We start from the raw sequence: 27,397 nt of genomic DNA, 5'->3' as shown, positions 1-27,397 counted from the left end.
CAAAGGTCAAAAAAAACAGGCATGATCATATAAAAAACAAAGGAGCCTGTTTTCTGTACACAGAGAAAAGTGATAGAAATAGATGTATTTGATTTCCTTTATGGGTTAGAATATGTAACTTTAGCCACCTTGTACAAACCTGGATCATTTTACACGAGTGATGAGAGGTTTCATTCTGAAATGACGCTGTTGATCTGAACTTATATTTAGACAGAGGTACAGATCAGAGAAAATAATGATTTTTTCAGACTTTTAGCCTGGGAAACCTGCATGGAGAATAAGCTGTGGTCAGAGCACATGTCTCTCCAGGGCTTGCCTGGGCAGTGGCTGAGCCCAGGGTCCCCGTGCCCGGCCTTGGGAGATCCTGTGGGGCAAGCAGGCAGCAGTGCCGTTCCTCCAGCAGCCCCTTCTAGCCCCCTACCAGCTGCAGCTCCCGCCTTTGTCTCTCCAGTGTTGGCATGGGGCTGGGAAGGGGCTGCCAGGGGAACGGCAGCTTCTGCCAAGAGCTTTATCCCTGCCAGGATTTCCCGGGGGTCCCTGTGTGCCACAACCAGGAGGCGCCAGCTCCAGAGAGCTCTGCCTCTGCAGAGCGCTGTGTCCCCACATCTGCCTGCCATGGCTGTATCTCCCATCCACTTGTGGGGGGATGGTTGGGCAGCCACTCTAGGTGCCCTTGATGTGTACATTTGCCCCGTCAGAATGCCGGCACTGCAATTCCTGTGGCCCTAGCACAGCCTCTTGCACACTGCACAACCCCATGCACAACTGACATGAGGTTATCCTGCAGTTTTCACATCCACACCCCTGCATCCCAATCCACTCTGTCCCTACGCACCATCCTGAGGGGCCCAGAGCCCTCACAGCCGCTGTACACCCAGCACATGGCACACATGGCATGGCACGGAGCGCACTGCACTGCGCTGCACATAGGGCCTTGGGCTGAGTCCCCCATGGCACAGGGCATGGCACCCCAGTGCACACCCTGATGTACAGCCCAGTGCACGTGCTTGTGCACATCCCCAGTGCCCACCCCAGGGCACATCCCAATGCACACCTATGCACATCCCAGAGCACATCCCAGTGCACAGCCCAGGCCACACCACAGTGCAAACTCCAATGTACAAACTGGACACCCCAAGGCACACCCAAGTGCACACGCCAGAGCACACCGCAACGCACACCTCAGTGCACCCCAGCGTACACCCAAATACACACCCAAGGGCACATCCCAATGCAAACCCCAGTGCACACCCCAGTGCACACCTCATTGTACACCTCAGTGCACCGCCCAATGCACAGCCCAATACACACTCCGATGTACACACAGTGCACGTGCCCGCGCACACCCGACCGCACACCCCAATTCACACCCCACCGCACACCCCCACCTCACGCCCCGCCCATCGCAGAGGCCCCGCCCCCAGGCCGCGAGGCCCCGCCCCCGGGCCGCGGTGACGGCGCGGTGACGTCAGCGGAGCTGTCCGCTCAGCACCGCGCGGCGGCCGCGCCGCCACCATGCGCGGGGCCCGCGGCCGGGAGCGCCGGGAGCGCCGGGAGCGCCGGGCGCCGCGGGGCCGCCGCCGCTGCCGCGCCGGGAGCGCAGGTGGGAGCAGGCGGAGCGGCACGGGGGGGTCCGCACGTGGGGGTCCGGCAGGCGGGGGACGCGCCGGACCCCTCGGGGGAAGGGCTGTGGCACTCGGCTCCCGGTCCTCCCCTCGTGCGGCGGAGCGAGCGCGAAGCCCGGGATGGGCATGCGGGTTGGCCTGGCGGAGCGGCCCCCGGGACCCCCGCCCCGAACAAAGAGAGGGGCGGAGCGGCCCCGCGCCCCGGCGGCCTTTGCGGCCGTCGCTCGGCAACGCCGCGCCCGCCTCGGCGGTCCCGGGCCCGGCGGGTGCGGTGGGGCCCGACCGGGGGGCGCCGCGGCGGGGCCGTGTCCCGGGCGCTGCCCCCGGCCCCCGCCGCGCCGTGCCCCGCGGGGCGGGAAGGGGAGGCCGGGGGGCCCGGGGCGGGCGGCAGCAGGTGGGTAAGTCCCGGCGCCAATGAGCAGGCGCTGGGCTCCCCTAGCAACAGTGCCCGCGCCAATGGGCGCCGCCAGCCGCCCGCGCCGCTGCCCGCAGCCCTGCCCGCCACCCCGCTGGGACCGGCCCTCCCGGACGGCCCTGCCCCGAGCTCTGCACCGGCCCGGCGTGGGCTCAGGGCACAGAGCAGCACCCCGCTGCCCTCCTGCCACTCCACCGGCCGTGCTGAGCCGTGCCAAGCCATGCTGTCCCCACGGCGGCCAGCCAGCCGTGCCCTGCCCCATCCCCGACCCCCTGGGGTGGCAGAGCCCTACTCTCACCCCACACAGCATTACCCAGCCCCGCCAGGGCCGGCTCGTCGCTCCTGGGCTCTTCGGGTAAAGTCCAATCCTGCTTAGCATCCCCTCGGGGCCCCGCGCTTGGCTGCCCGCTCTGTGCCCGCCCGCTTCCTTGGGATTAGGCTCTGTGCTTGGCTTCCCCACGGGGATTTGCCCTAGCTGGTGGTTCCTTCCCCAGCCAGAGGGAGGGAGGAGGCCAGTGGCAGGGGAAGAGATGCCAGTGGAGTCCGGCCGGGCAGCAGCGAGGTGCTGGGCAACAGGGAGCCATGACTGCAGCCTCTGCCCTCTTCCGTGCTCCTTCTCAGAGCACTGTTTTTGTGAGCTGTCCTGAACTGGCTGCTTTAACTTGGCACTGGGAAGGAGTGATGCTGGCCTGGGGACAATCAGTGACAATAAACCCATTCTAAACCAACTGAGCCTTTAAAGGGACTACGGGGGCAAAGGGATGCTGGAACTGGCTCCAGGTGGGAGCAGGCAGACGGCCGCTGTAATTAGGTTTAAACTGGAGCTGGATCAGTCTTTGCAGGGGATTATGACCCCTCCGTCTGTGTAGGCGCTGTGGGGGGCCTAGTAACTGCTTGCTCAGCGTCCTGGCATAGCTGCAGCATTAGGGGTGAGCCCTCGGGTAAGGAGCAGGAACATCTAGGGCTGGTGCCTCTCTGGCCCCATAGGTTGGCATGGGAGGGCTGGATCCAGTGTGGAGGCCCAATTTGTTTTTACAAGGACACTAGGAGCTGGAGCAGAGATGAAAAATAGCCAGAAATATGATTAGAGGATTGGAGAAAATGCCTTGGAGTACAAGCTTAAAGAGCTCAATCTGTTTAGCCTATAAAAATAGAAGACTGAGGGGTGACTTAATTACTGAGCATAATTACTTCACAGGCAGAAAATACCAGGTTGTGGAAGTCTCCCGTTAATCGAGCAGGAAAAGGGTGCTGGAGAGCCACGGGCAGGAAATTGAAGACAGACAAATTGTAAAACAACGCAAAGCTCCTGGGGGTGCAGGCAGGTTCTCTGGGGACAGTGCATCCCTTCAGCCACATGCTGTGTGATGGTCTGCACCCCCACCGATGAGGCTGTTCCCCCATTCCCTCCCTTCCCACATAGTAGTGGGGGGACAGAGCAGGATTTCTGGTGGCTGAGTGCTGGGATTGCTTCTGGGCACATGCCAGTGGTGTCTCCATTCCCCTTGTCTCTTTCTCACCAGGTGGGGCGGGTGCCGGAACGCAGTTTTGCCGGCAAGCCATGAGGCAGGAGTGGAGATTTTGATGCCTCTCCCAGGAATCCCCAGAGCCATGACTGCAACTGTGCAGACGCTGCGGTTCAAGCTGCTGCCGCACGAGCCAGGCCAGGAGTGGGAGCCCAGCTGCCAGCAGGAAATTGAGCGTCGCTACCAGGTGGTGCCCTCGGTGGTGTGCGCCATGTGCTGCCTTTTTGGCATCATCTACTGCTTCTTTGGTGAGCCAGGCCAGCCCAGCAGCCGGTGGGGCAAGCAGGGAGAAGGGCAGGGGGGAGCTGGGGGGTGCTGTCCATCCACTCCCTGACTGCGGTGGTCTCTCCATAGGCTACCGCTGCTTCAAGGCCGTCATGTTCCTGACAGGACTGATGTTCGGCTCCATCATCATCTTCATGCTGTGCTACAAGGAGCGGGTGCTGGACACACAGCTGAGCGTGGAGGCCTCAGTGGGCATTGGGCTGGGCATTGGAGTCCTGTGTGGACTGGTCACCATGCTGGTGCGCAGCGTTGGCCTCTTCATGGTGGGGCTGCTCCTGGGGCTGCTGCTGGCAGTGGCCACACTGGTAGTGATGGAGCAATTCTACCACCCGCCAACAGTGTGGATCCCCATTGCGCTGCTCCTGGGTGTGGGGATGCTCTTCGCCGTCCTCACCCTGCAGTGGCAGCGCTTCTTCACCACCCTCTCCACCGCCGTCTTTGGGAGCGCCATCATGACCGTCACTGTCGACTACTTCATTGAGCTCTTTCTCCTGGTGCAATACATCTACGAGCGCATCAAGGTGGCCCCTGCTCGCCCCGTGTGCTGGTACAGCTGGGTCATTCTGGGCGTCTGGCCACTCCTCACCACACTGGGTGTCCTGGTCCAGTGGAAGGTCACAGGCGAGGGCTACTCCCATACAGAAGGTGTGTGGGGACTGGGGGAGATTTGCATGTGCAGGGTGAATGGAGGAGCCAGGGACGCTAGGGACTGGGGTGGAGGTTCCCAGCACCTCGTTTGCATGGACAGATATGGGGTTTGGGACTCTGTGGCGGCACAGCACTCAAAGGGAGGCTTGAGTGCACAAAGCTGGCACTGGTTTGGGTGCGGAGATCATTTGGGTGTGCTCCCCAGTGCTCACAGGCCCCTCTGCTCCACAGTGATCATCAGCCGGCAGCAACGCCGGGTGCAGCTGATGCGCATCAAGCAGAGGGAAGACCGAAAGGAGAAGAAGAAGAAGCGGAGACCCCACCACCCGCCACCCCACCAGCACAAAGCCCACCCACCAGAGCCTGCTTACCGCCGCAAGCCCAACCCTGTGCGCCGCTTCGATGGGGACGTGCTCTCCCCTGTGAGTCCCACAGCCAGGGTAGAGATCTCCCCCAGACTCCACAGCCCTTCCTTCTCCATGTGGGTGGGCCACAGCGTGGAAAGGTGTCCAGGCACCTCAGCTGACATCTGAGCACCTCAAGGGATGAGACTGGGGCATCCCAGGGACCAGGCAGCTCAGGAAGGGCTAACCTAGGACATTAGCACCACAGAGCAATTCAGCCTTTGGAAGGAAATGAAAACTGCTGGCCGAAGCACTGTGGGCACAGTAGAAACAGGTGATAGGCAAGGTGTGAAGTGTGTGCCCAGGGAAAGCATGAGACTCTGCACCCTGCTCTGGACCGCCCCTGGAGGGCCTGAGTGCTGGGGATTGCACAGGGCTGTTTCAGGGGAGAGGAGGGGGAATGCTGCTGCAAAGTTTAGGGTGGAGTGGGGTGGAGGGAGCCAGGAGCAGAACCCCTCTCATTCTCTGTTCCCCCTCTCTCAAGCAGAGCTACATCCAGAGTTTCCGGGAGCGGCAGACGGGACCATCTCTGAACAATCTCATCGCCAGCTCCCACGCCGTGGTGGACCTGGACTATGACTGCAGCTCCACCGTGCCCCTCACCACGGGCTCTGGCCCTGCTGTGAGGGTATAAGCCAACCCAGTGACCTCGAGCAACACCAGCACCCCAGCCTGCTCTGACAGAACCCCTGGGACAGGCAGGGCTGTGTCTTCGGCCCCAGATGGCCACGTGCAGCTGGGGGCTGCAGATGGAGACCCTTCTTGGAGACATGTGGGACTTGTCTGGGAAAGCTCTAGCTGCCCATGAGATCCAGAGGTGCTGGGGAAGCCCTTCGACAGGGACTCAGCCCAAGGGCCAGCACCCATGGACATGCATTGCGAGTGGCTCTGCTGGGGTGGTGGGTTCCTGAGCCCCTACTGCTGCGTGTTACCCTATGGTCTGGGCACGCTCATCCTGCATCCTAACATTTCCCTCCCCATATTTGAGCCCCCCTTTCCCAAGAGCAGCTCCCCATGCCTGCCCTCACCCCATTGCACCACCCAGCAACTCCCCAAGTGCCTGTCCCCTATGTCCCTTCCTCAAAGAGCAGGTCCCACAGCCCTTTTCCCCGCAGGGACTCCCCTGAGCATGTGTGCCCTGTCCCACCCTGGCCCCAAGAGCAGCTCCCAGGCAACATTTCCCAAAACCTGCCTCCTCAGAAGGTCCCCCTGCCCTAGCCACCCTTCCTACACCCCAGAGCAGCTTGCCACTCCCCTTTTTCCCAAGCTGGACCGGGGTGATCCTGGGGCAGAGACTGCCAGAGCCAGGTGGTTCCCAGCATGATGCTGGCAAGTGGTGCCTGTCCAGCGGGAGTTGTGCTCACGGGGTGCATCCCCCACAAAATGTTTTGATGGGAGACAGGACACTGGCTCCAGCCTTTGGGCGGAGGCTGGGCTGCCTCAGGGATGTGGGGACCCCTGCAGTGTCAGAGACCGTCGCTGTTTTGCTGGCGACTGGATTTTTATAGTGGCCAGGGGGGCCCTGGGGCAGGGCAGGGCAGGAGCCCCTGCCCAGAGCACTGCTGAGGGCAGAGGCTCACGCCTTGTATATATTTCTCTTGCTGTGATTTGTATTAACTTATTATGGAGTGGGCCAGGATTTCCCCATGGCCAGGCAGGCAGGATGGTGGTGAGACTGGACCAGGGAGCCCCTTACTTTGGGAGCCCCCCACAGCGCAGCCCAGCTGGCCCCGCTGCCCCAGGAACTGCATGTTTCTGCCAGGCACCCCCTCTCCTGCAGCGTCGTGCTGCCATCTCCTTTTCAGTCTCTTTTGTAAATGTGCCAAATGCTGCTGAGGCCTCGGCCACACAGTAAAGAGCCTTTCGGAGTCCGGTGTGTGAGGCCAAGGGCTGTGCCGGGGGCAGGGGTGAGGGGCTGCCCCAGGGGCCAGGCTCCCAGGGATGCTGGGTGGTGCCACCACCCCTTCTCTTAATGGGACCCTGACTCGCTGGCGTGGAAGAAACCATGTCAGAAAAAAAGGGTGTTTAATGCAGAGCCCTGAGGCTGCAGCAGGCACGGGATGGAGTTCGTGTGTCTGTACGTGGTGGGAGAAGCGTGACCCCATCTCCCAGCAGCAGCATCAGTCTGTCTGTGTGCAGGTCCTGAGTGCCGCATCCTGGCTTCTAGCTCCCTGTGGGAACAATGGGAGTCGGAGAGAGCTGGAGCATTGCCAGAGCTGGTGGGGCACCCAAAAAGTGTATCCCAGACAGGGAGGCACAGACCTCTGGACCCATATCCAGCCTTTTCCCCCCACACCAGCACTCAAACTCTTGCAAGCAGTGGGGCATGGGGACAAGGCCTCTGGTGTCCCTCCACTGCAAGGTGGATCAGCACTGCCAGCCCCCAGTGGTAACCCCCAGGTGCCCACTCACCCTCTACCAGGAGCCGGGCAGTGGAGCGGTCATCAAAGGCATCACAGGTGTATGAGTCCTCATCCTCTGGCCCCACGCGGTGGATGATGAGTGTGCGGTAGCAGTCCAGATTGCAGATCTCATACTTGTCACCAGCAAAGATCTCGGTGTCCCCACGGAGCCAGCGCACCCGGCCCCGGGCGTGGGACACAGTGCACTCCAGTGTCGCCTTGTGCCTCGCCAGCACCGTCTTGTCCCGCAGCGGCTTCACAATCCGGATGGGCAGCGCTGGTGGGAAGGGGCAGGGTATCAGCACTGCGAGGTGAGTGGGCTCCCATGGGGACACCACAAGCTGACCTGGTGCACCCCAGCCCTGGTGCTGGAGCCCAGCCTGACCTCGCTGCCCGCACTGGTACCTTCCACATGCAGACTGGCCTCAGAGATGGCTGTCCCGGCTGCAAAACGGATGAGTCCCTGGTCCTCAGGGCGCACACCGCAGAACAACAGGAAATGGCGGGTCCCTGGGGAGGGAGAGGCTGGCTGAGTTGGCACCCATAGCAGGCGGAGGCAGAGATCCCCTTTTGTCCACACAAACTCCCGTTGCTTGAATTCACCCCCTCCCAGCCCCAAACCAGGTGTGGGACCACCTGCAACCCCACCTTCTTGCCGTGTCTTCACTATGCTGGAGACCTTGATTTTCTCCCCGTCCCGGAACCACTCGCCCTTCACATCCTCATGTGACACCTCACAGGTGAAGACAGCATTGTCACCTTCCCGCACCTGGACCTCCTGCAGCTCCTGCACAATGTGGACCTGGCGCTCTGCAGGTAAGGGGCAGGGTGCCAGGGCAGCCAAGGGTGAAGGGGAGCAGGCTGTGTAGGGTTTGGGGTTGCACAAACCCCCAGGAGCTGAGTGACTGTACCCTGGACATGCAGCACGGCGGAGGCCTGGCAGTCGCCTGCATCGCAGGTGTAGCTGCCTGCGTCGGCCAAGTCACAGTGGCTCAGCTGCAGGATGCGGCGCCGGCCCGCTGAGTAGATGCGGCAGTGGGGCCCTGGCCGCAGCTCCTGTCCATCCTGCCCAGGGAGAGTGTGCTCAAGGGTGCAAGCAGGCAGCACCCTGCTGCTTTGCCCCCATCTGCCCTGCCAGCAGCCCTGTCAGGGAGGGCAACAACCGGAGGACAAAGCAGGGAGGAGGACATGGCCAGGCACTGCTGGAGAGGATTGGGGCAAACCCTCACCTTGAACCATTTCACCTCTGCATTGGAGCGAGACAACTCACACTCAAAGCTGGCGACCCCTGTCTCTGGGACCCCTAGGTCTCGCAGGACCCTCACCATAGTGACTGGAGGCTCTGAGGAGGCAGAACACAGGGCAGGAAGGTTTGGTAGGGCAAAGACACACCGAGAAGGGTATCTGTGCCTGGATCATTTCAGCATGGGGTGAGTGGCACTTCTCAAGGCACCACCATGAGCAAGCACTCATCAGTGGTGGTCCAGCCACCTCTGAACCCAAACCCTGGCTGGACCCACTGCCTAGCTCACATCTCCTCCCTGAGGACAGGGCGACACTTGCCAACATGTGCCCAGAGTGGCTCAGCTCAGTTCTGGAATCTCCCCCAGTACTGAACAGCTGAAGGACAGACAGTGCCAGTGCCATGCACCCCCAGCCTGCCCCAGGGACCGTACCCCGTACACGCAGGCGGGCACTGCAGCGCACGGTGTCAGCAGTGAAGGTGATGGTGCCCGAGTCTTCCAGTGCCAGCCTCTCCAGTGTCAGGCTGTGTCCACAGCCCATGGCACTGATCCGGCATGTGCCACTGGGCTTCACCCGGATGCCATCTCGTGTCCAGACTCCAGGCACGTGAGGGTGAGACAACTCCAGGTGGAAGGTGGCTGTCTCCTTCTCAAAAGTCTCCACATCTGCCAGTGGTGTCCGGATCGACACCTTCTGGGCTGTGAGAGACCCATATCCATGAGTAGGTGTCTGCCCAGCCCCTGGGTTCCCAGTCTGCACTTGCTGAAGCAGTACTCTAAATCCAGCCATTTATACCAGGCTCCCACCCCTGCCCACACACTCATCTACCTCTCTGCTCAACCACCTTCCAGCCAAGGATTAGCTCTGCCCACACTCTCCCATTGCAGCAGTTGGGTGCCCTCCCCATTCCCATCCCCATCCATGTCACCTTCCATCCCAGGATGATACTCACGCTCCACACAGAGCTTGGCCTGTGTGCGGTCATGCAGGCTCTCACAGCGGTAGGTGCCACGGTCAGCAGGGCCAAGGCAGCGGATGGTGAGGGTGCGCAGGCACCCCGACTCCTGCAGCACGTACTTGCTGCTTGGCTGGAGGAGGACACCCTGCTTCAGCCACTGCACCTCAGCGGCCTCGTGGCTCACCTCCACCTCCAGGCACACGTCCCCCTGCTCCTCTGCCACCATGTCCTGCAGCTTCCTCACAAACAGCACCTGTGCCTCTAAATGGCCCATACACTGGGTCAGCAGCTTGCCCCAGGGCTGTGCCTTGGGCTGAGCCCCACCTGTCTCCTTCCCCCTCACCTTGCACACTCAGCCGGGCCATGGTCACCAGCCCCTCGGCGTTGGCTGTCACAGTGCCTGCATCCCCTGGCTGGCACTGCCGGAGGGTGAGGCCGTGGCACAGCCCACTCCTTGTCACCAGCAGCCGCTCGCTGGGGACCACAGGCTGGCCGTTCAGCTGCCATGTCACAGCCACATCCTCAGGGGACACCAGGCACTTGAAGGTGACATCCTCCCCCTCCAGCACTGTCAGGCTCTGCAGCTCCATGATGATCTCCACCACCCTGGGGACTACAGCCAGGGTGTCAGGGCTCAACACAAGGGACCCCCTGTCCTGCAGAGCCACTAAGCATCCCTGCAACCCTGACATCACTGTCCCCAGCTTCCCTGCCACCCCCATGGGATAAGGGTCCCTGGAGTGGTTGTCAAGCCTTGGGCTCACCCTGCACTGTCAGCGTTGCCAGCGTCTGGTCGTCGTTGGACTCGCAGCAGTACTCGCCAGCATCCCCAGGCTCCACGTGGCTCAGCACCAGCGAGCGTTCCCGTCCCTCTGCCATCATCTGCCGGTGGGGGCCAGGCGCCAGCACCCGCCCATCCTTCCGCCACACCACATCGCCCCGCGGCTTGCAAAGCTCGCACCACAGAACCACCCGCTCACCCTGCCGTGCTCGCACATCTGACAGCCCACGCAGGAACTTCACCTGCAGCTCTGCACAGTCAAACCCCCCATGTCAGCACCTGCTGCCACAGCAGGGGTTCCCCGGGAACGCCACTGCCCCCCAGCTGCCCACCTCTGACGCTCACGTCGAACTGCATCTGGTCGTGGGGTGAGAGGCAGGTGTAGATGCCGGCGTCCTCCATGGCCACACTGTGGAGGATGAGGCTGTGCACGCGGCCCTCCCGACGCAGCTCACAGCGTTCACCACTCACCGCTGCTTGCTGAGGGCCCAGCCAGGTGACATCAGATCGCTCTGTGGAGGTGATGGCAGAAAGCACAGCACTGCCACCCTCCAGCACCAGCAGCTTCTCCTGCTCCTCCCGTTTGTTCACGAACAACATGGGCGCCTCTGTGCCATGGGAGCATTGGGCTCAGCTGTGCCCCTGGCAGTGGCACCAGCATGGAATAGGGGTAAAACCATGCTGGCATGAGGCAGTGGACTGCTCCTGCCCCTGACATGGCTGAGGGACACCTCCAAGCTCACCTTTCACATGCAGTGTGAAATGCACCTCATCATCACCAGCATCGCAGAGAAAGATGCCACCATCACCCAGCTCCACTTGCTTGATGGTGAGGCTGCGTGTGGGACCCTCACTGCACACCAGCAGCCGCCCACCTGAGCACAGCCTCTGTCCATCCTTCTGCCACTGCACCACCGCTGTCTCCGGGGACAGCCGAGCCACCAGTGTCACACTGTCCCCCTCCTGTACCTCCAGCGGGCTCTGCGCTTCCTCCTTGTTGACAATGCATACGGGCCGAGCTGAGGGGCACGAGACAAGACAGGGCTCAGGGGTGTCCCCATAGTGTGGGGCAGTGCAGGGGCAGGACCGCTGCAAGCAGAGATGATCCCTCAATGAGTTACTGCAAGGCAGGAGGACTGTGGGGCTGGCTGGGGGTCATGGTGGGACCAGACAGGGGTCCCAGAGGGGCAGGCATGCAGGCTGGAGGGGTCTGGCAGCTCAGAGTCCACTCAGGAAACTCAGGTTGTCAGCACAGCCTGTCATTCCTGCATCACTCCCTACACAGGCAGCTCAGCTGCCAGGTTGGGACCATTAATTTTGGTGCACCCCTCCATCCTGAACACCTTGCTGGGGAGCCAGGGCTCCTGCGTGCACCAGGCCCTCTCCCACCCTGCCCAGCCCTCCATCTCCAGCTGATAAGGGTCTGAGCTTAGTTCAGCCTTTGGCAGCCAAAGCAGGAGGAGCGGCGCCTGGGAGCCGGCCAAGGCTAAATTTAAATAGTCCCTGGCTGGGGGACGCAGCAGGGACATGTCTCGCCACAACCCTGACATGTCCCTTTCTGACCAACAACTTCCGTAGGGTTGAGGACAGGGTTTCTACCCTCCCCAACATGCTGCCACCCTGTCCTCTGCTATCAGCGGGGTCACATAGGTATCCCCTCCCCTCCCCCAGGTCTGTGGCATGATCCCACCACGCTGAGGGTCCCCGGGGTGCTGAGCCAGCTCACCCGACACCTCCACATTTGTCACCATGCGGTCGCTGGCAGCGTCACAGATGTAGCACCCCGAGTCGCTGGGCTGTGCCCCATGGATGGTGAGCTGTCGCAGCACCCCACGGGCCTCAACCTGCACCCGTTCACCTGGATGCACCTCATGGCCATTCCGGAGCCAGCGCACGATGGCGTCGGGCCGGGACAGCTCACAAGCCATCACCAGATCCTCCCCGGCCACCAGGCAGCGATGTACCACAGTGCCTCTGCTGCCCACGATGGTTACTGGTGGCTCTGGGACTGAAGAGATGGGCAGTCACCACAGGAGCAGCCTGTGCCAGGTATTGCAATGGCCAGACTCTGTTCAGACTCCTCTGCCTGTAGCTGGGCAGCTCCGGGGTTTCTACGAGGCCACCACACAGGTGCAGCCTGCTCCCCATTTGCCCCCTACCAGCCTCCCTATGCTCACTGCCGCCCAGCCCCACACTAGCCTGGCAGCAGCTACAGACCCACCTCAGCCCTTGCCCCTCTGCCCATCTCCACTGGGAGCTCCTGCTCACCTTCTACAGTGATGAAGAAGACGATACTGTCATCGCCGGTGTCACAGAGGTACTCGCCCGCATCCCTGCCCATGGTGCCCAGGATCACAAGGGATCGGCGTGCCCCGTCCTCCTCGAGCCGCACACGCCCCGTGTCCTGCAGCTTCTCCCCATCCTTGTACCACTTCACCTCCCCGTGGGCGTGTGAGAGGTGCACCTCCAGCACCAGGTCCTCCATGGCCCGGCAATGCCGGTGGGTCAGCAGGGTATCCCTCTCCAGGATCATGACCAGCGGATCTGCAGCATCCAGTACCAACAGAGCTGGGGTCTCTGGGGTCTGTGCACCCAGCTCTTCCAACCAGGCTCTCCCCTAGCCTGTTGCTCACCTAACACTTGGACAGTGAAGGTCACTGTGTCATTGGCAGTGTCACAGGTGTATTTTCCAGCATGCTCGGCTTGAGCAGCAGGGATGAGCAGCCGGCGATAGGCACCCTCCTCTTCCAGGACCAGGCTGCCCCCAGCCTCCAGCCTGACATCCTCCTTGGCCCAGCACACAGGTGCATCCACACGGGACAGCTCACAGCACAGTGTCACTGTCTCCCCCCGGGACACCGTCATGACAGGGACAGGTCTGCAGGGCTGCAGTATCCTTACTGGAGGCTCTGCAGGGATGGCATGTCTGTGATGCAAAGCAGCGCAGGGACATCGTGGCCCAGGACACTCCTCTGGTGCCAGCCCCAGGCGAGCAACTGCACTGGTGGCCCTATCAGTGGGCACCCACCGTCATCACCATGGAGGAGCCAGTCCCCTCCCCCAGGCTGGGACAGACCCTGCAGCCAGAACCAAATCAGCACCTCCCTGCTCCCGGGCCTCCACTGACCTGACACCTTGACGTCGAAGGAGATGGCCTCATCCTTGCTCTCGCAGATGTACTCGCCTGTGTCCTCCATGCTGCTCTTGGGGATGAAGAGACAGCGCCAGGCCCCCTCCACCAGCAGCAGAAGGTTGTCAGTCTCATCCACCTCCAGCCCATCCTTGAACCACCGTACAGGAGCATCTGGCACAGAGAGCTCGCACCGCAGCTCCACACACCCCGGTGCCTGAACCAGCAGCTCCAGTGAGCGCTGTGGAGGGTGCAGGATCCTCACTGGTGGCTCTGCCAGGGGTGCAGAGGAAGGGTGTGAGACCTGCTCACTGCACTGCTCCTGCCTGTGCTGTCTCAGCTTACTGTCACCTGTGCCCCTGTTCCTCAGGGGCTGTACAGATGCCACAGTGTCTCACCCCAGTGCAAAGAGGCGGGAGCTGTTTGAGGACAGGGGCAGTAGGCATACAGATACAGCCACATAATGCTGAGGGCAGGGAGCAGGGCTGGGGACTCCACAGCACAGAGCTGGGGCAGTGCTGCCCTTCTCAGGATGTCCCTGGTGTGCCACTAACCTGCCACCAAGATGGAGTAGGAGACAGATGCATCTCCAGCGTCGCAGCTAAACTCCCCTGTGTCCTGTGGCCGGGCACAGGGCAGCACCAGCCGGTACTGTGGCCCCTCCTGCTCCAGCATCAGGCTCTCATCCATCTCCACTTCCTCCCCGTCCTTGTACCAGCGCACTTGGGCCACCGGACGGGACAGCTGGCACCACAGCTCGACACGCTGCCCAGCCACATAGGAATGAGAGGCCTCCTTGTTGGAACTGACAATCCTCACTGGTACCTCTGTTGGGGGACACATGGTGAGGCTCAGCCTTGGTGCTGAGTGAGACCCATGTGAAGACAGGCATCCCCTGGAGCAGCTCACCCACCGCTCACAGTCACCCTGAAGCTGGCAGCATCGTCCCCAGCATGGCAGACGTACACCCCCGAGTCAGATGGTGTGGCTGTGGCAATGTGCAGTCTCTGTGAGCATCCCTCTGAGCAGATGGCCAGGACCTGGGTTGGGACCACGGCCTTGCCATCCTTCATCCAGTGGACATGGGCATCTGGGGGGGACACTTCGCACTCCAGCACCAAGGGCAGCCCTGCCAGCACCTCCTGGAGCTGCTGTGCCTCAGTCACTGGGGTGATGTGGACCTGTGGGGCTGAGAGGACCAAGACCCTGTGTCTCTTGGACTTCCCAGCCCTGCAGTGCTGGTAACTGCAAGTTGAGGGAACACCAGGGCTGATGTGTGAGGTAGAATAAACCATGGGCAGGCAGCTGGTTGTGCTTTGGGGTGTAGAGCGGCAGTGTGGCACAGGGCTCTAGGAGACAGAGCAGCTGGCCTGCCGCTGCCTGTATCCCAGGGGCATGGGCAAAGAGCTGCTCACAAGGAGGCGAGGGGCAGCTGAAGTGCTGCAGCCACAGTGTAAGCATGGAGCTGGGTCAGAGGGAGAAGGGGAAGAGGGATGTAGGTGTGCATCTCACCCACCTGCCACAGTGACAGTGTAGAAGACAGAGTCCCCGCCAGCATCACAGACGAACTCCCCTGCATCCTGTGGCTGGGCGCAGGGCAGCACCAGCCGGCACTGCAGCCCCTCCTGCTCCAGCACCAGGCTCTCACCTGCCTCCACCTCCTCCCCATCCTTGTACCAGTGCACTGGGGCCACCTGATGGGACAGCTGGCACCACAGCTCCACACGCTGCCCAGTCACGTAGGCATGGGAGGCCCCCTCATTGGAACTGACAATCCTCACCGGCGCCTCTGCCAGGAAGAGACACAGGGTTCAGCCAGGACATAAAGACCAGAGCCAGTGATGGTGGCAGTCACAGCCCTGTGTGGAGTGATGCTTTAACCAGCTTGTTGGCTTTAAGGCTGGAAGGTACCACCTCATCCACAGCCTACATAGCACAAGCTTCTATGTAGCAGGCAGATTTCCCTCTTCTCGCCCATCACACCCAGGAGGAGTACCTGGCTTCAAGCTGGCTGTAAATTGCTGCAGCGCCCTCGCACCCATGGTACCTGCCCTACTCTGCCCTGTGATGGAGCTGAGGGATGTGGAGGGAGGTTGTGGGTAAACAAGCACCTCATTAGCAAACCCCAGCACTGCTAATCACTGTCTGTGGTGTCAGCACCAGTCCCTGTGGCTGCTCTACTGGGGGTGCCCACTTCTCTGCCTGTCTCCCCATTTCAGAGGCCACCAGGGGCCAGCTGATGTTTCTGTCTTGGCTCAGCTTTGGCAATTCTGACACTGCGATGCAGGTATATGGCTTACCTGTGGCCAGCAGCCCTATTCCTCTGTCTCACCAGGGCCCAGGACCCAATTCCAGATTGCAGTGATCACTAAACACCACTGTTAATGGGTTACACATGAAATGAGTGCCACTGCTCACATCTCCCCCCTGACTTGAGTCAGAGATCTAAAGGAAGAGGGGTTCCCAGTACAAATTTTAGGTGACCAGCCCTCCTGGGAGAGGATCAGGATGCTACGCACAGCCGGCACTGCCTGCCTGGCCACATGCATTGCAGCCAGCTGCAGCTGGCCTGGACTCTGCTGTGGGTGTTCATCCAGCCCATGGCTCCAGACAGGCATGAGGTACAGCCAGCATCGGAGCACACACCAGCAAACAAGCAGTAACGTGCCCTTCTCATAGCCCACAACTGCCCTGTACTGGGTATCTAGCCTGGAAACTTCCCAGATGGTTCCCAGCTACCATGCCCAGGACCAGCAACACACCACAGCCCCGCAGCGTGCGTGCGGCGCCAGTTTGCAGTGATTAACCTGCCACATGCTGAGCCTGCATCCGCCTGGCTTTCTGATCAAACAGCTGGTAGCTGCCTCTCTCCCTGGGCCTGCTAAAAGCAGTCACATCACTGAAGTGCAACTGGAGATGTTGAGCAGCACCAAAGCAAGGAGGGGGCGATGTGCCAGCCCTCAGCAGGCAGCACCACTCTGGCCTCAGCCTCTCACCAGCTCTGAGGGAGCTCCAGCACCCAGCAGCTACCGGAAGACCCAGAGGTGCACAGGGGTGGCCGGGCTTGAGGCAGACATGCTCCATGCCACAACAGCCCCATGGGGGATAGCTGGGATGCCTCGGGGAAACCCAAGCATGCCACAGCAGTGCTTAACTGCAGCAGCCAGCCTGGCACTCGTGCCAGAGAGGTGTCAGCCTGAGCCTCCTGTCACCCACCCCCAGCCCTGCTGGTGACATTGATGTCCAAATCCAGATCGAACCAAGCCAGCTTCCCTAAGACCCTTCTGTTGAAGTTATGCAAAGCCGCTCAGTCAAAAGGCTGAGCTTCAGCAGATGGTGTTCCCCCTCCTACCCGAGGGAAGCAGAGCTCTCCATGCCCCATGCTCCTGCAAGGCAGACAATGACTTCTGCCTCTGCCCAAAGCCCACACTGCCTGTCCTTCCCACTAGTGATTTGGCCTTTATCTCACTAAAAAACCTCCCTTCCTCACTCTTCCAGCAGTCACCACTCCACTGACTCTTCAAGCAATTCTTATCACTCATCCCATCTTCACTTACATCCTCTGCCATCAACTTTGGCCCTTTGTCCCATGTTAACACCATGGGGAGGCTTTACCGCTGTGATAACAGAGCTTTTTAACTGGGTTTTAGCTCTGCCCCCAGTCATCTTCCTGTGACTGTGGGATGTGGGTTTCGGGGCCAGCAAGGGGAAGCCTTTCACTCACTTTCAGCTTTCATTATCTTCTGCCAGCCAGAGACGCCAGCAGCCGCTCCACAGCCGAGGCAGCCGCTGCGGGATGCTGTCCATTGCTCCCACCCAGCAAACACCCCCAATCATTGGTCTCCAGGCAACCACTAATTTTCAGGTCAGCAATTAATTCTGTCCATCAGAGTGATGTCTGACCGTGAGTCACCCCACGCCAGGTGCCCAGCCCACTATTTTTAGGACTTTGGAGGAGGGTTTGGTTACTGGCCATGACAGAGGCCTGGCAAACACCCTGGTATGCAGGTGCTGGGTGCCCTCGGGTGCTCTAGTGTTTTGGACAAGCAGAGCAAGCTGTTCTCTCTGGCAGTCAGTTTGGGTGGTTTTATGCACCAGAGCTGCCACAAAGACTCCAACCAACCAACCGACCAAACTGCTGGTGAGGACCTGGCAAGAGCATGTCTGACAAGTGTCCCATAGCGGCAAGTGACAGCAATACTGACAGCAGCATGCACATGCTGTGGCACCCTGCACCACCACCTGAGACCCTGCTAGCCCTCCTGCATCATACCCACCTTCCACAGTGATGGTGTAGAAGGCAGAGTCCCCACCGGCATCACAGACGAACTCCCCTGTGTCCTGTGGCCGGGCACAGGGTAGCACCAGTTGGCACCGTGGCCCCTCCTGCTCCAGTACCAGGCTCTCATCCATCTCCACCTCCTCTCCATCCTTGTACCAGTGCACCGGGGCTACCAGGCGGGACAGCTGGCACCACAACTCCACACGCTGCCCGGCCACGTAGGTGTGGGTGGCCTCCTCATTGGAGCTGATGATCCTCACTGGCACATCTGCCAAGGATAATGTGGGGCTCAGCATGGGTACCCAACTGGCTGCAGCTTTCAGCCCCATTATGGGGGTGAGAAGAGGGGCAGGAGCACTATCAGCAGGGGGGGTCCAGGCTCCCACAGGCAGTCCCCAGCTCACCGGTCACGGTCACCACAAAGCTCACAGCATCATCCCCAGCATCACAGGTGTACACACCAGTGTCCGAGGGACTCGCCGAGCGGAGGAGCAGCCTCCGCACGCAGCCCTCTGCCTGCACTACGATAACATCATCTGGAGGCACGGCCTCACCGTCCTTCAGCCAGCGGACAGGAGCATCCGGGGCAGACACCTGACATTCCAGCAGCACAGGCAGCCCTGTCGGCACCTCCCGGAGCCGCTCGGCCTCGGGCACTGGAGCAATACGGACCTGCGGGGCTGAGAGACATCGCGGAGAGGTGAGAAGCATCCTCCACCATGAGAGCCCACACTGTTAGGGTCCCGGCAGGACCCCAGGCAAGCGCCCTACTCACCTTGCACATGCAGCATGGCTGAGTTCCGCACTCCACCAGACACAAAGGTGATCTGGGCCCCACTGTCAACCAGCCGTGCTCCCCGGATAAGCAGTGAGTGCTCTGTCCCGCGGTGTTGCATCCTGCACCGACCTCCTGCATCCTCCTCGCCCAGCTTGGCACCGTTGAGGAACCAGGAGCCGTGCACTGCAGCTGACAGCTCCAGGGAGAACTGCGCATCCTCGCCGTCCCGCACCCGCACATCCTGCAGACCCCTCTCCAGGCGAGCTGCTGGGACTGGAGCACAGCCAGACTGAGCCCCAGCGGTACTGACTACCAGCACGCTGTAGCACAACATCCCAGCTCGCCCCTGGGGAGACCCAGCTCCCAGGTGGAAGTCTCTGGCTCGGCATCCTCACCGAGATGCACGGAGCCGGGGAATTCCACGGGGCTGCTCCTGCCGTGCTTGTTAGTGGCGCAGATACGGAAGCAGTAGTCGGCCTCGCGGGGTACGCTGTCACCCAGCACCCGCACACAGCCGGGCAGGTCAGTGGCCAGGCACTGCACCCACTCACCCCCCACTGCCTCCCGCCGCTCCAGCAGGTAGCGGCTGGCAGGGTGGAGGTGGGCATCGGGTGCAGGACACCAGGTCAGCAGAGCCGTGTTGCTCTCCACCACGCTCATCTCAGCTGCCACCGGTGCACTCGGAGGATTGTGCTTCACACCTGCAAGTCACAGCCCATGTTGGCTGCTTGGGGATGGCAACGAGACTCTGAGTGGGGTGGCAGAAGGGCTGAGGGGGGCTACACAGCCTGTTTCTTTGGGGATCCTCTCTTTGATGGAGGGGATGGTCTTGCTTTTGTGTAGCATGGTGCTAGTTACAGGGGTTTGTGAGTGCCAGTGAGGCTGGGGTTCTGGAGCCCTGCTGAAAGCTCCCTTCCCAAAAAAAACATTGCAGCATCACATCCCCAGCATACTGGGTACCCATTCCACCTCCCACTCTCTATCATCCCCCATGAATGGGCAGGAGAGAGGACATGGGACCCCTTCAAGCCTGCAGCTTACACTTGACCCGGAGCTGGGAGGATGTCTGTGACTCCCTGACAGTGAAGGAGATGATGCCCGCATCCTGGCGGGTGACATGCACCAGCACCAGGAGGTGTGTCCTGCCGAAGCTCTTCAGCACAGTGCGGGGTGACTCCCGCAGCTGTAGCCCATCCCGGCTCCAGCAGGTCCCCTCTGCCTCATCTTGTGTCTCCACACAGAAAACTGCATTCTCCCCCTCCATCACATCCAGCTTCCGCGGCAGCCGTTTCACAATCACCCCTATGGAAAGAGATATGAAGGCTGGGGAGGGATGCTTGGGAACAGAATGGGCTCTTTGAGGTGAGAAAGAAGAGGAGGAGGAGGAGGAGGAGGAAAAGGATGAGGAGGAGGAGGTGGAGGAGGTGGAGGAGGTTGAGGAGAGGCAGCAGCAGGCAGCACAGCTAAATGGAGGGAAGGCAAATGCAGAGGGCAGTGGGGCCCCTGGCAATGAGGGGGATAGGAAAACAAAGCTGTGCCACCATAGACCTAACCCCTACCTCGGACAGAAACCTCGGCGATGCTACGCCCTTTGTCCTTCATCTGGCAGAGGTAGATGCCGTCGTCGTCAGTGCGGGCATCGCGGATGGTCAGGCGCCGCACCACTCCTTGCTCTTCCATCACGTACTTGTGGCTGGGCTGCAGCTCCCTGTCCTCCAGGTACCAGGCAGTGGGGATGGTCTCCAGTGGCACCTGGCACTCCAACACAGCATCCTCTCGTTCTGCCACCTCCACATCTGCCAGTTGCACCTGGAACCGCAGCCGGTGCTCTGTCACCAGAAGAGACAGGAGCTGAGGGCATGCGGGGTGCAGCACCCACCACAGTCCTTTGCTCACATTGTTCCCAGCTCACAAAGAGCACTGAGCCCTTGGCCCTCCTCTGTCCTCTCCTTTGGCCTGCATAAGATGGACTCTGCCTTGAGAAACACATCCCCCAGAGCAGGGAGAACCATGACACAGCTTGGGGAGACCCAGGGATGCCCCCAGCATCTCAGCAGGGAGTTTTGGGGGATGCAGAAGCATGGAAGACAACACGCTGTGGCAAGCATCTTAGCAGAGGGGAGCAGTAGGGTGCACAGGCAGGGACTGCACCAGGGACAGGGTCACTCCAGGAATGGGCTCTCTCCAGCTGGCAGGGTGGCTCAGGGGGGATGGGGCTGCCGCCAGTGTAGATGGTTGGAGCCTTGCCCTGAAGGGTTGCCTGCCAAAATCACTCAGCACTTCCAGGGGAATTTGTCACCAAGGCACTGTCCCCCTTCCCTGTTCATGGTTGGACACCCACAGCCATCCCAAGAGGCCACCTCTCTGTTTGCAAGAAGAGAGGGACATGGAGGGGGACACAGCTCACAGAGGAGCCCAGCATCCCCTGCTTCCAGCTCACAGCTCTATCCTGAGGAGCCTGAGGTGACCCTGGCTGCACAGGACAGGAAGGAGCCTAGGGATGCTAGGTTCCCACACAGACACACCCCTGCCAGACAAAACTCCCTGTACCCACCCAGTGCCCAGCCACCCCTAGCACTGCTTGGACACACTCCTACCTTTCACCTGGAGCTGCACTGCACTGAGGGTCTGGCCAGCAGTGTTGGAAGCAGTGCACATGTACAGCCCCTGGTCCTGAGGCTTGCAGTACAGCACCTTGAGGATGAAGTAGCCCTCCCGGTCCTCATAGATGAGATGCCTGCGGCCAGGGGCGAGGGGCTCACCATCCTTCTGCCAGATGATCTCTGGCTTGGGCTTGCCAGTAACGTAGCAGCGAAACTTGGCGTGCTTCCCCACACTCACAGCAAATGCCTTAGCTGCTGGCACCCTGGCTGGCACTATGCCATTGGGCACCCAGATCTCTGGTCCCATACGCCGTCCCGCTGTGTGCCGCCGCCGCCGCTGCCGCTCCTCTAGTGGTTCGGGACCATCAGCAGGAGAGCCATTGGGAAGCCCATCCATCAGTGCCTGGGGTTCGACCAGGAGCACGGCAGCAGCCAGGGCCTCACGGGAGCCACTGCGTGCCCGGCAGACATACACACCCCCGTCCGGGGGCCGGGCACCAAACAACTTCAGGAAGTGCCAGTCCTCGGGCTTCTGCCCCACTGCAAAGTGACTGCTCTCAAAGAGGTCGGAGAGCTTGCGCCCATCCTTCTCCCACTCCAGCACTGGGCAGGGCTGCCCAGACACCCTGCAGGTGAACATCACATCCTCCCCCCGGCACACCCTCATGGATGAGGGGGTAATGAGGAAGGCAGGTGCCTCACTACCCAAGCATCCCTCCTCCTCTTGGGGCTCCGCCGCCTCCACCCTGAGTGCAGTGGCAGCATAAGTCTCGCCAACGCTGTTCTTGGCCTTGCAGATGTAGAGCCCACTGTCCTGGGGGCTGGCACCAGACACCAGCAGGCTGTACAGGTCCCCCTTGGTCTCTATATGGAAACGGCCTGAGGGCTCAATGGGGTTCTTGTCCTTTTCCCAGTGGATGCTTGGCTGGGGATCACCCCTGATCTGGCAGCTCAGGACCACATCAGTGCCACTTTGGACAGTGAAGGCACGTGGATAGGCCAGGAACCTGGGGGCTCCCCCAAACCCCTCCATCACCACCTCCTGTGGTCACAGCAGGCAGATGGCTGGAGCAGCAGTGGGGACCATTAGCCTGGGGAGATACACAGACAGACCAGGGTAGGGGCTAAGGTTTTATCAAAAGGACTGACCAGTGTGGAGCCTCACCAGGAGGGAGCCGCGCCCAGAGCAAAACTCCCAGCACGGACCCCATGCTGCAGGAGCATCACCCTCTCTCTGAGCAGCTCAGCCCCACTGGATATGCTCCTATGTCACCCAAATCACCCATTTCCCAGCACGCGGCAATAGGAGAGGGGATAAAAGGCAGCTCTTTGCACCCCAAGGGCCTGGGGCACTCACAGCCTACCTACCCCAGGGTTGCAGAGGGGACCCAAGCTCGAGCAGCAGGCGATCCCTGCCTAGACAGGGAGCACAGGCGCTTGCTGAGGCTGGGGGACAGCAGAGGCAAGAGGGCCCCCCTCCCACCCCTTCCCCACCCGCCGGGCATTCCTGCAGTATCGGGTGGTGGCAGAGCCGCATTCCTACATCATCTGGGCCGGCTCAGCAGGCAGGTGCTGACACAGGGCTGTCATGGGCGCGAGGCTCCGGCTGGATCCGGGTACTTCCTCCCAGACTTGGATGGGCAGGTGGCCCCCCCTGTGCCCGGCGGCCACCCCACAGGGCCATGCCCTATGGCAAAGTGGGCTCTCCCAGGAGCAGGTTCCCCTCCAGAGTGTGGTCCCACAGGCAGGATCCAGCCCTTGCGCACTGAAAGTCATGACTAGAAATGATCAGCCCCAGGGGCAAAGATAAGGCCGGGGAGGTGGGTCCTGCTTTTGGAGGGCATTGCCTCCATCCCCAGCTTTCTGGGTAACCATGCCCACTATCACAGGCAGGAGCAGGGCAGGGTGCTCTGTGCCTCCCCCGAGTGAGTGCACTGCAGCCTCTGCCCATACCATGGCCGGGGCTGGGGCAATATCCGTCTCTGCCTTGCTCGGGCAGGGGGAGGGGAAACAAGAATACTCCCTGAATGAGCCAGAGGGGACGGTGGGAGAGGGCTGTTCCCCAAGGAGTGAGAAGGACTGGGGCCAGCTTCTCCTCCCAGCGCCCTACCCCTGGAACAGTGCATCCATTCAGAGCCACCTCCCCGGCCAAAAATTCCCCTGACCCACAGCCCACCCCACAGCAGCCTCTGCAGATGCAGACAGACCTGATGGCTCAGCCGCCCCACTGCACCCTTTAACCACCCCCTTCCCTGATCACCCTGCCCCAGACAGCCCCTCAGCCCAGTCTCCATCTCCACACACGCACCTCGGTCCGTTGCCTCTCCCCTGTGTCTCCCAGTGCCGGTGCCCAGCTCCTGCTGCTTCCTCCAGCTCTGCTCCTGGGTGTCAGTGCACAGGGACCAAACGTTATAAATGCCTGCAGCTGCTGTCCCCAAAAATACCCTCTGATGACACGCTGGGTTGATAAGACCGAGCCTGCTCCATTCAGCGCCTCACTGAGGCAGGGCTGGTCTACCTATGTATAGCAGCCTGGCGGGAGCCACCCCAGAGAGCTGGGGTGCCACAGCCCCAGCTGTGGCTCCATGATAGCTCAGCCAGCAGCAGGAGACAATGCACCATGTGGGATGTACAGCATGGTGTGGGGTATATGGAGCGGGACACCAGACTGCAGTGAGAGAGGTCATGCCATGCGAGACATACTGCATGGGGTGGGATGTACCGCACTGGGTGCTGCATGAGGTGCCAGGCTGTGCATGGGCTGTGCAGGACACTGGGCTGTGGGAGGAGCAGAGGGGATACACAGGCTGCCCACCACCCACAGGGCAGGCAGGGCTGATGAATCGGGAACACCCGGCAGTGTCCCCTCAAGCAGCCATTAGAGGAAGGACACCGGGTCCCCTTGCAGCCTATGCCTATGCCTCTCCTGCAACTCCCACACTGTGAGCCAGCCCGTGGAGCAGTCCAGGATCCTTTGCCTGCTGCAGGGTTTCCAGCTGGCTTGGCTTTGCCTCACCTCTTCTCTCCCTGAAGCTGGCCCAGCATTTCTCAGTCCCAGCCCCAGGGACCTCTTGCTGTCCCTCCTGCTTCATGTCTCCAGGACCTTGCCAGATTCCAGACTGTCCTGGAGATGCCACAGCCACCCACCCCCCCAGCCTGCCTCCCTAGGGCCCCGTCCTCACATCCTGGTTGCCCTGGCTTGTCCCAGAGATCCCAGTGCCCAGCCTGTACGCCCCAACTTGCCTCCCCCATGCCAGAGCCTCACAGGGCTCTGAATCCCATCAGGTCTTTGCCCAGATTTCCCTGCTGTGCACAACTGCTGTCACCTCCCACTATCCCCCCTGAAGCTGCAGATCTCCAGTTCCTCCACCGTGGGGGGCACCCAGCAGCTGCAAAGCTTGCTCAGGATGCCCCCTCCATCCCTGCCAGCACAGGAAAACCTTCCTGGCGGCACCCTGCCCACAGCACGGCCTCCCCAACCCCATGCACCCGCTGCTCCCAGCAGCATCCCCCACACACACACCCCTTGCCCAGGCGCTGCCCCCCCCTCCAGACCACACTGTCCTTGCAGTCCTCACATTCCAGACGTCTCAGCGCTTTCACAGCCCAGAGATAATATTCACGGCGAGCAGACGTTTGCGTCAGTGTCAGATAGATCTCAATGCCACCCTGCCCAAGGGGGAGAACAGCGGGCAGACAGGCTGGGCAGGCAGGCAGAAGCCCACGGCAGAGCCCCCTGAGCCACTGGCCTGCTGCACACCCCACAGTCATGCTGCTCCTCCTGCACCTGCTGCCTGCCATGCTGCCCACTGCTGCCCTGGCCAGCTGCACTGGGGCGGGTGCTGACAGGCAGCTCATCCTGGCCAAGGTGCGGGCTCGGGTGCTGGAGCATCTGAGCCCCCCGCTTCTCCAGGAGGAGCCCCAGATGGAAGCAAGGAGGGTACACCGGAGAGACATCCTTGAAGACGCTGAAGTTGAGCCAGAGGAGCTGGAGGACACCTCCCAGGTGATCTTGTTCCCTTCCACAGGTGAGAACATCATGGTGGAATGGAGAGGGCAGAGGGGTAAGCAGGGTGGGGCCTCAAGGCAACACAGATGCTGAAGGATGGAGAGGCTGCTGTGGTGGTCTGCGGGAGAAGGGAAAGAGGGTATGCCAGGCTGGGGCACGGGCATGGGCAAGATTTGGTGGAGAGCCAGGAGGGGGAAAGGTATGGCAGGCAGGGACAGGCAGAGCAGCCCAGTACAGACAGGGAGAGGTGTGGGCAGCACAAGAGAGTGCTAAGAGGCTGAGGAACATCTGGCCAGGCAGGATGCAGAGACATGGGTAGGGCTGAGGAGCAGGCAGGGTGGAATAGGGTGGGATGTTAGGGAATAGAGCAGGATACTAGAAAATGGGATGGAATACAAAGGGACAGAGCAGGATGCTGTGGGATAGGGCAGGATGACCAGCTATAAAGCACAACAGTGGGAGATGGGGCAGAATGTTGGGAGATGGGATAGGATGTGGATGCTGGGGGAAGGCAGCAAGATGACCAGCTATGGGGCAGGACACTAGGAGGTGGGGCAGGATGCTGGGGCAACACTAATGGACCAGCCCAGGGCATAAGCAGGGCTTGGCTGTGGGACACAGCACAGAAGCTGCTGTGTAGCACTAGACAGCAGCTCCCCTGCACCCTGCCACAGCCTATGCTGGCAGCCAAGTGCCCTGCCAGCATCCCAGGGACCCTCTGCAACATTTCCCCTGCTGCCTGGCACTGGGGGACTCTCCCCAGGTTTGGGCACACACCCTGATCATCTTTTCCCCACCACAGATGTGCCTTGTGAGCCCACACAGCCGGACAAGTTGCTGGAGGAAGAAGGGATTTTCAGCTATCTCTTCCAGCCCTCAGCACACACCCTGAGCCGCATGGTGACTTCTGCCCAGCTCTGGTTTTACACCGGTCCTTCGGCCACCCTGAACCACTCAGCCCCTGACGTGCTGGCCCTGTCACCACAGGGCCGGGTGCCGGTGACAGCCATGGCAGAGCAGACACCCGAGCACTGGACAGTGTTTCACTTGGCCCCTGTGCTGCTGCCCCAGCTCTCACAACCACTCTTTGTGCTCCTGGTCCGCTGCCCTGGCTGCCCCTGCCTGGCCGAGGGGGACAAGATGCCCTTCTTAGTGGCCACCACCCGGGCCAAGGGCAGTGAGAGGGCTCGTCGCTCCACCATGCCCTGGTCCCCAGCTGCACTGAGCCTGCTGCAGCGCCCATCCGAGGACTTGGCTGCCCACACCAACTGCCGCCGGGCTTCCCTCAACATCTCCTTCGAGGAACTGGGTTGGGACAAGTGGATTGTGCATCCCAGCAGCTTTGTTTTCCACTACTGCCATGGGAGCTGCACCGCGGGCCATGGGCTGAGCCACCGGCTGGGCGTGCAGCTCTGCTGCGCTGCCCTGCCCGGCACCATGCGCTCCCTGCGCGTCCGCACCACCTCCGATGGCGGGTACTCCTTCAAGTACGAGACAGTGCCCAACATCCTGGCCCAGGACTGTACCTGTGTCTAGAGCATCCCACAGCCCAGCCCCAGACTGTGATCCCACTGAGAAGGAGTTGCTTTCCCAGTGGGACCTTGGCCCCACACTGCAGGGACCAAAGGGACCTGGAGGAGCATTTTGGGCTGTGCCACCCTCCCCTGCACAAGCCAGAGTTTTGGGCTGCCACAGGTACCATCACGCTGCCAGACCTGCCCTAGGGCCAGTCCCTGCCCAGAGCAAGTTGGGGCATGGCAGGGCAGGGATAGGCACAGCCTCTGGCAAAGGCACCATTGCCCTGCCAAAGCCAGGCTGCTGTCTGCAACCAGGTTAGCCCCCGTCTCTCTTCACCTGCTCCCCTCCCTCAATTCTGCCCCTCCCCAAAGACTGGGGTCCCGATTCTGCTGCAGAATTCAACAGTCTCCCTGTGCTCCAGGCAGGGCCAGCAGCTGCAACAGGATCAGACTGTGCCTGGGCAAGCCCACGACAGGACCTCACACTGGTTGGGCTGGTGGCATGCATGGCACCGCAAGTGAGCCCTCTCCCGGCAGCACAGCTTGTTGGAAAGCTTAACGGGACAAGTGAAATAAACGTGCTCCCTTTACTAAAGCAGTGTGGAAATGTCAGCTTCCATCAGAAGCAGCCACGGAGGTGGCATGCAGTTGTGCAGTGGGATGCAACCTTCCTGGGGGGCTTCTAGATGGAGAAGTGAGGGGATGGGCAAGTACTTTATAGGCATCCAACTCTGACCTGGGGTACCAGAGAGGGGACTGGGGTCTGCTGGCCAAAACTGGCATGGCGTG

The 27,397-nt window shown here is 61.2% G+C and overlaps 3 protein-coding genes across 5 annotated transcripts; 2 read left to right on the top strand and 1 right to left on the bottom strand.

Moving 5' to 3' along the window:
- The first annotated feature begins 1,482 nt into the window (after positions 1-1,482).
- Positions 1,483-6,771, top strand: TMEM198 (transmembrane protein 198). Its single transcript, XM_064661125.1, has 5 exons — positions 1,483-1,603; positions 3,564-3,814; positions 3,921-4,496; positions 4,731-4,921; positions 5,391-6,771. Exons 2-5 carry the CDS (start codon positions 3,625-3,627, stop codon positions 5,535-5,537), a joined length of 1,104 nt encoding a protein of 367 aa, XP_064517195.1. The 5' UTR covers positions 1,483-1,603; positions 3,564-3,624; the 3' UTR covers positions 5,538-6,771.
- Positions 6,772-6,911: 140 nt separating this feature from the next.
- On the bottom strand, positions 6,912-23,487 carry OBSL1 (obscurin like cytoskeletal adaptor 1). 3 transcript variants are annotated; one of them, XM_064661111.1, is made up of 27 exons: positions 23,391-23,487; positions 21,077-22,173; positions 20,039-20,308; positions 19,521-19,781; positions 18,875-19,180; positions 18,477-18,752; positions 18,106-18,381; positions 17,697-17,969; positions 14,936-15,208; positions 14,333-14,608; positions 13,974-14,246; positions 13,417-13,692; positions 12,923-13,198; positions 12,558-12,833; positions 12,016-12,297; positions 11,033-11,308; positions 10,622-10,897; positions 10,273-10,539; positions 9,852-10,121; positions 9,503-9,769; positions 8,982-9,248; positions 8,535-8,647; positions 8,217-8,370; positions 7,954-8,115; positions 7,711-7,815; positions 7,316-7,582; positions 6,912-7,074 (listed from the first exon to the last, which is right to left on the bottom strand). In XM_064661111.1, exons 2-27 carry the CDS (start codon positions 22,113-22,115, stop codon positions 7,067-7,069), a joined length of 7,065 nt encoding a protein of 2,354 aa, XP_064517181.1. In that variant the 5' UTR covers positions 22,116-22,173; positions 23,391-23,487; the 3' UTR covers positions 6,912-7,066. The 3 variants fall into 3 exon arrangements, with proteins under 3 accessions (XP_064517181.1, XP_064517182.1, XP_064517183.1); XM_064661112.1 differs by lacking the exon at positions 10,273-10,539; XM_064661113.1 differs by lacking the exon at positions 12,016-12,297.
- Positions 22,087-27,203, top strand: INHA (inhibin subunit alpha). The gene is made up of 2 exons (XM_064661124.1): positions 22,087-25,110; positions 25,894-27,203. Exons 1-2 carry the CDS (start codon positions 24,744-24,746, stop codon positions 26,625-26,627), a joined length of 1,101 nt encoding a protein of 366 aa, XP_064517194.1. The 5' UTR covers positions 22,087-24,743; the 3' UTR covers positions 26,628-27,203.
- The last annotated feature ends 194 nt before the right edge of the window (positions 27,204-27,397 follow it).

This window comes from Pseudopipra pipra, chromosome 7, assembly GCF_036250125.1.
Source record: "Pseudopipra pipra isolate bDixPip1 chromosome 7, bDixPip1.hap1, whole genome shotgun sequence".
Lineage (NCBI taxonomy): Eukaryota > Metazoa > Chordata > Aves > Passeriformes > Pipridae > Pseudopipra > Pseudopipra pipra.
Note: the sequence above shows the minus strand (reverse complement) of the source record. Positions and strands in the feature narration are given on the sequence as shown.

Excerpts from the sequence above, each read along its gene's own strand:
- TMEM198 (XM_064661125.1), top strand. The coding sequence starts at position 3,625 with ATGCCTCTCCCAGGAATCCCCAGAGCCATGACTGCAACTGTGCAGACG. Across the intron at positions 4,497-4,730 it reads GGGCTACTCCCATACAGAAG|TGATCATCAGCCGGCAGCAA; the intron begins GTGTGTGGGGAC and ends TCTGCTCCACAG. Across the intron at positions 4,922-5,390 it reads ATGGGGACGTGCTCTCCCCT|AGCTACATCCAGAGTTTCCG; the intron begins GTGAGTCCCACA and ends TCTCTCAAGCAG.
- OBSL1 (XM_064661111.1), bottom strand. The coding sequence starts at position 22,115 with ATGGAGGGGTTTGGGGGAGCCCCCAGGTTCCTGGCCTATCCACGTGCC. Across the intron at positions 12,298-12,557 it reads CTTCTTCATCACTGTAGAAG|TCCCAGAGCCACCAGTAACC; the intron begins GTGAGCAGGAGC and ends CCATCTCTTCAG. Across the intron at positions 7,583-7,710 it reads GGCCAGTCTGCATGTGGAAG|CGCTGCCCATCCGGATTGTG; the intron begins GTACCAGTGCGG and ends CCTTCCCACCAG.
- INHA (XM_064661124.1), top strand. The coding sequence starts at position 24,744 with ATGCCACCCTGCCCAAGGGGGAGAACAGCGGGCAGACAGGCTGGGCAG. Across the intron at positions 25,111-25,893 it reads GATCTTGTTCCCTTCCACAG|ATGTGCCTTGTGAGCCCACA; the intron begins GTGAGAACATCA and ends TCCCCACCACAG.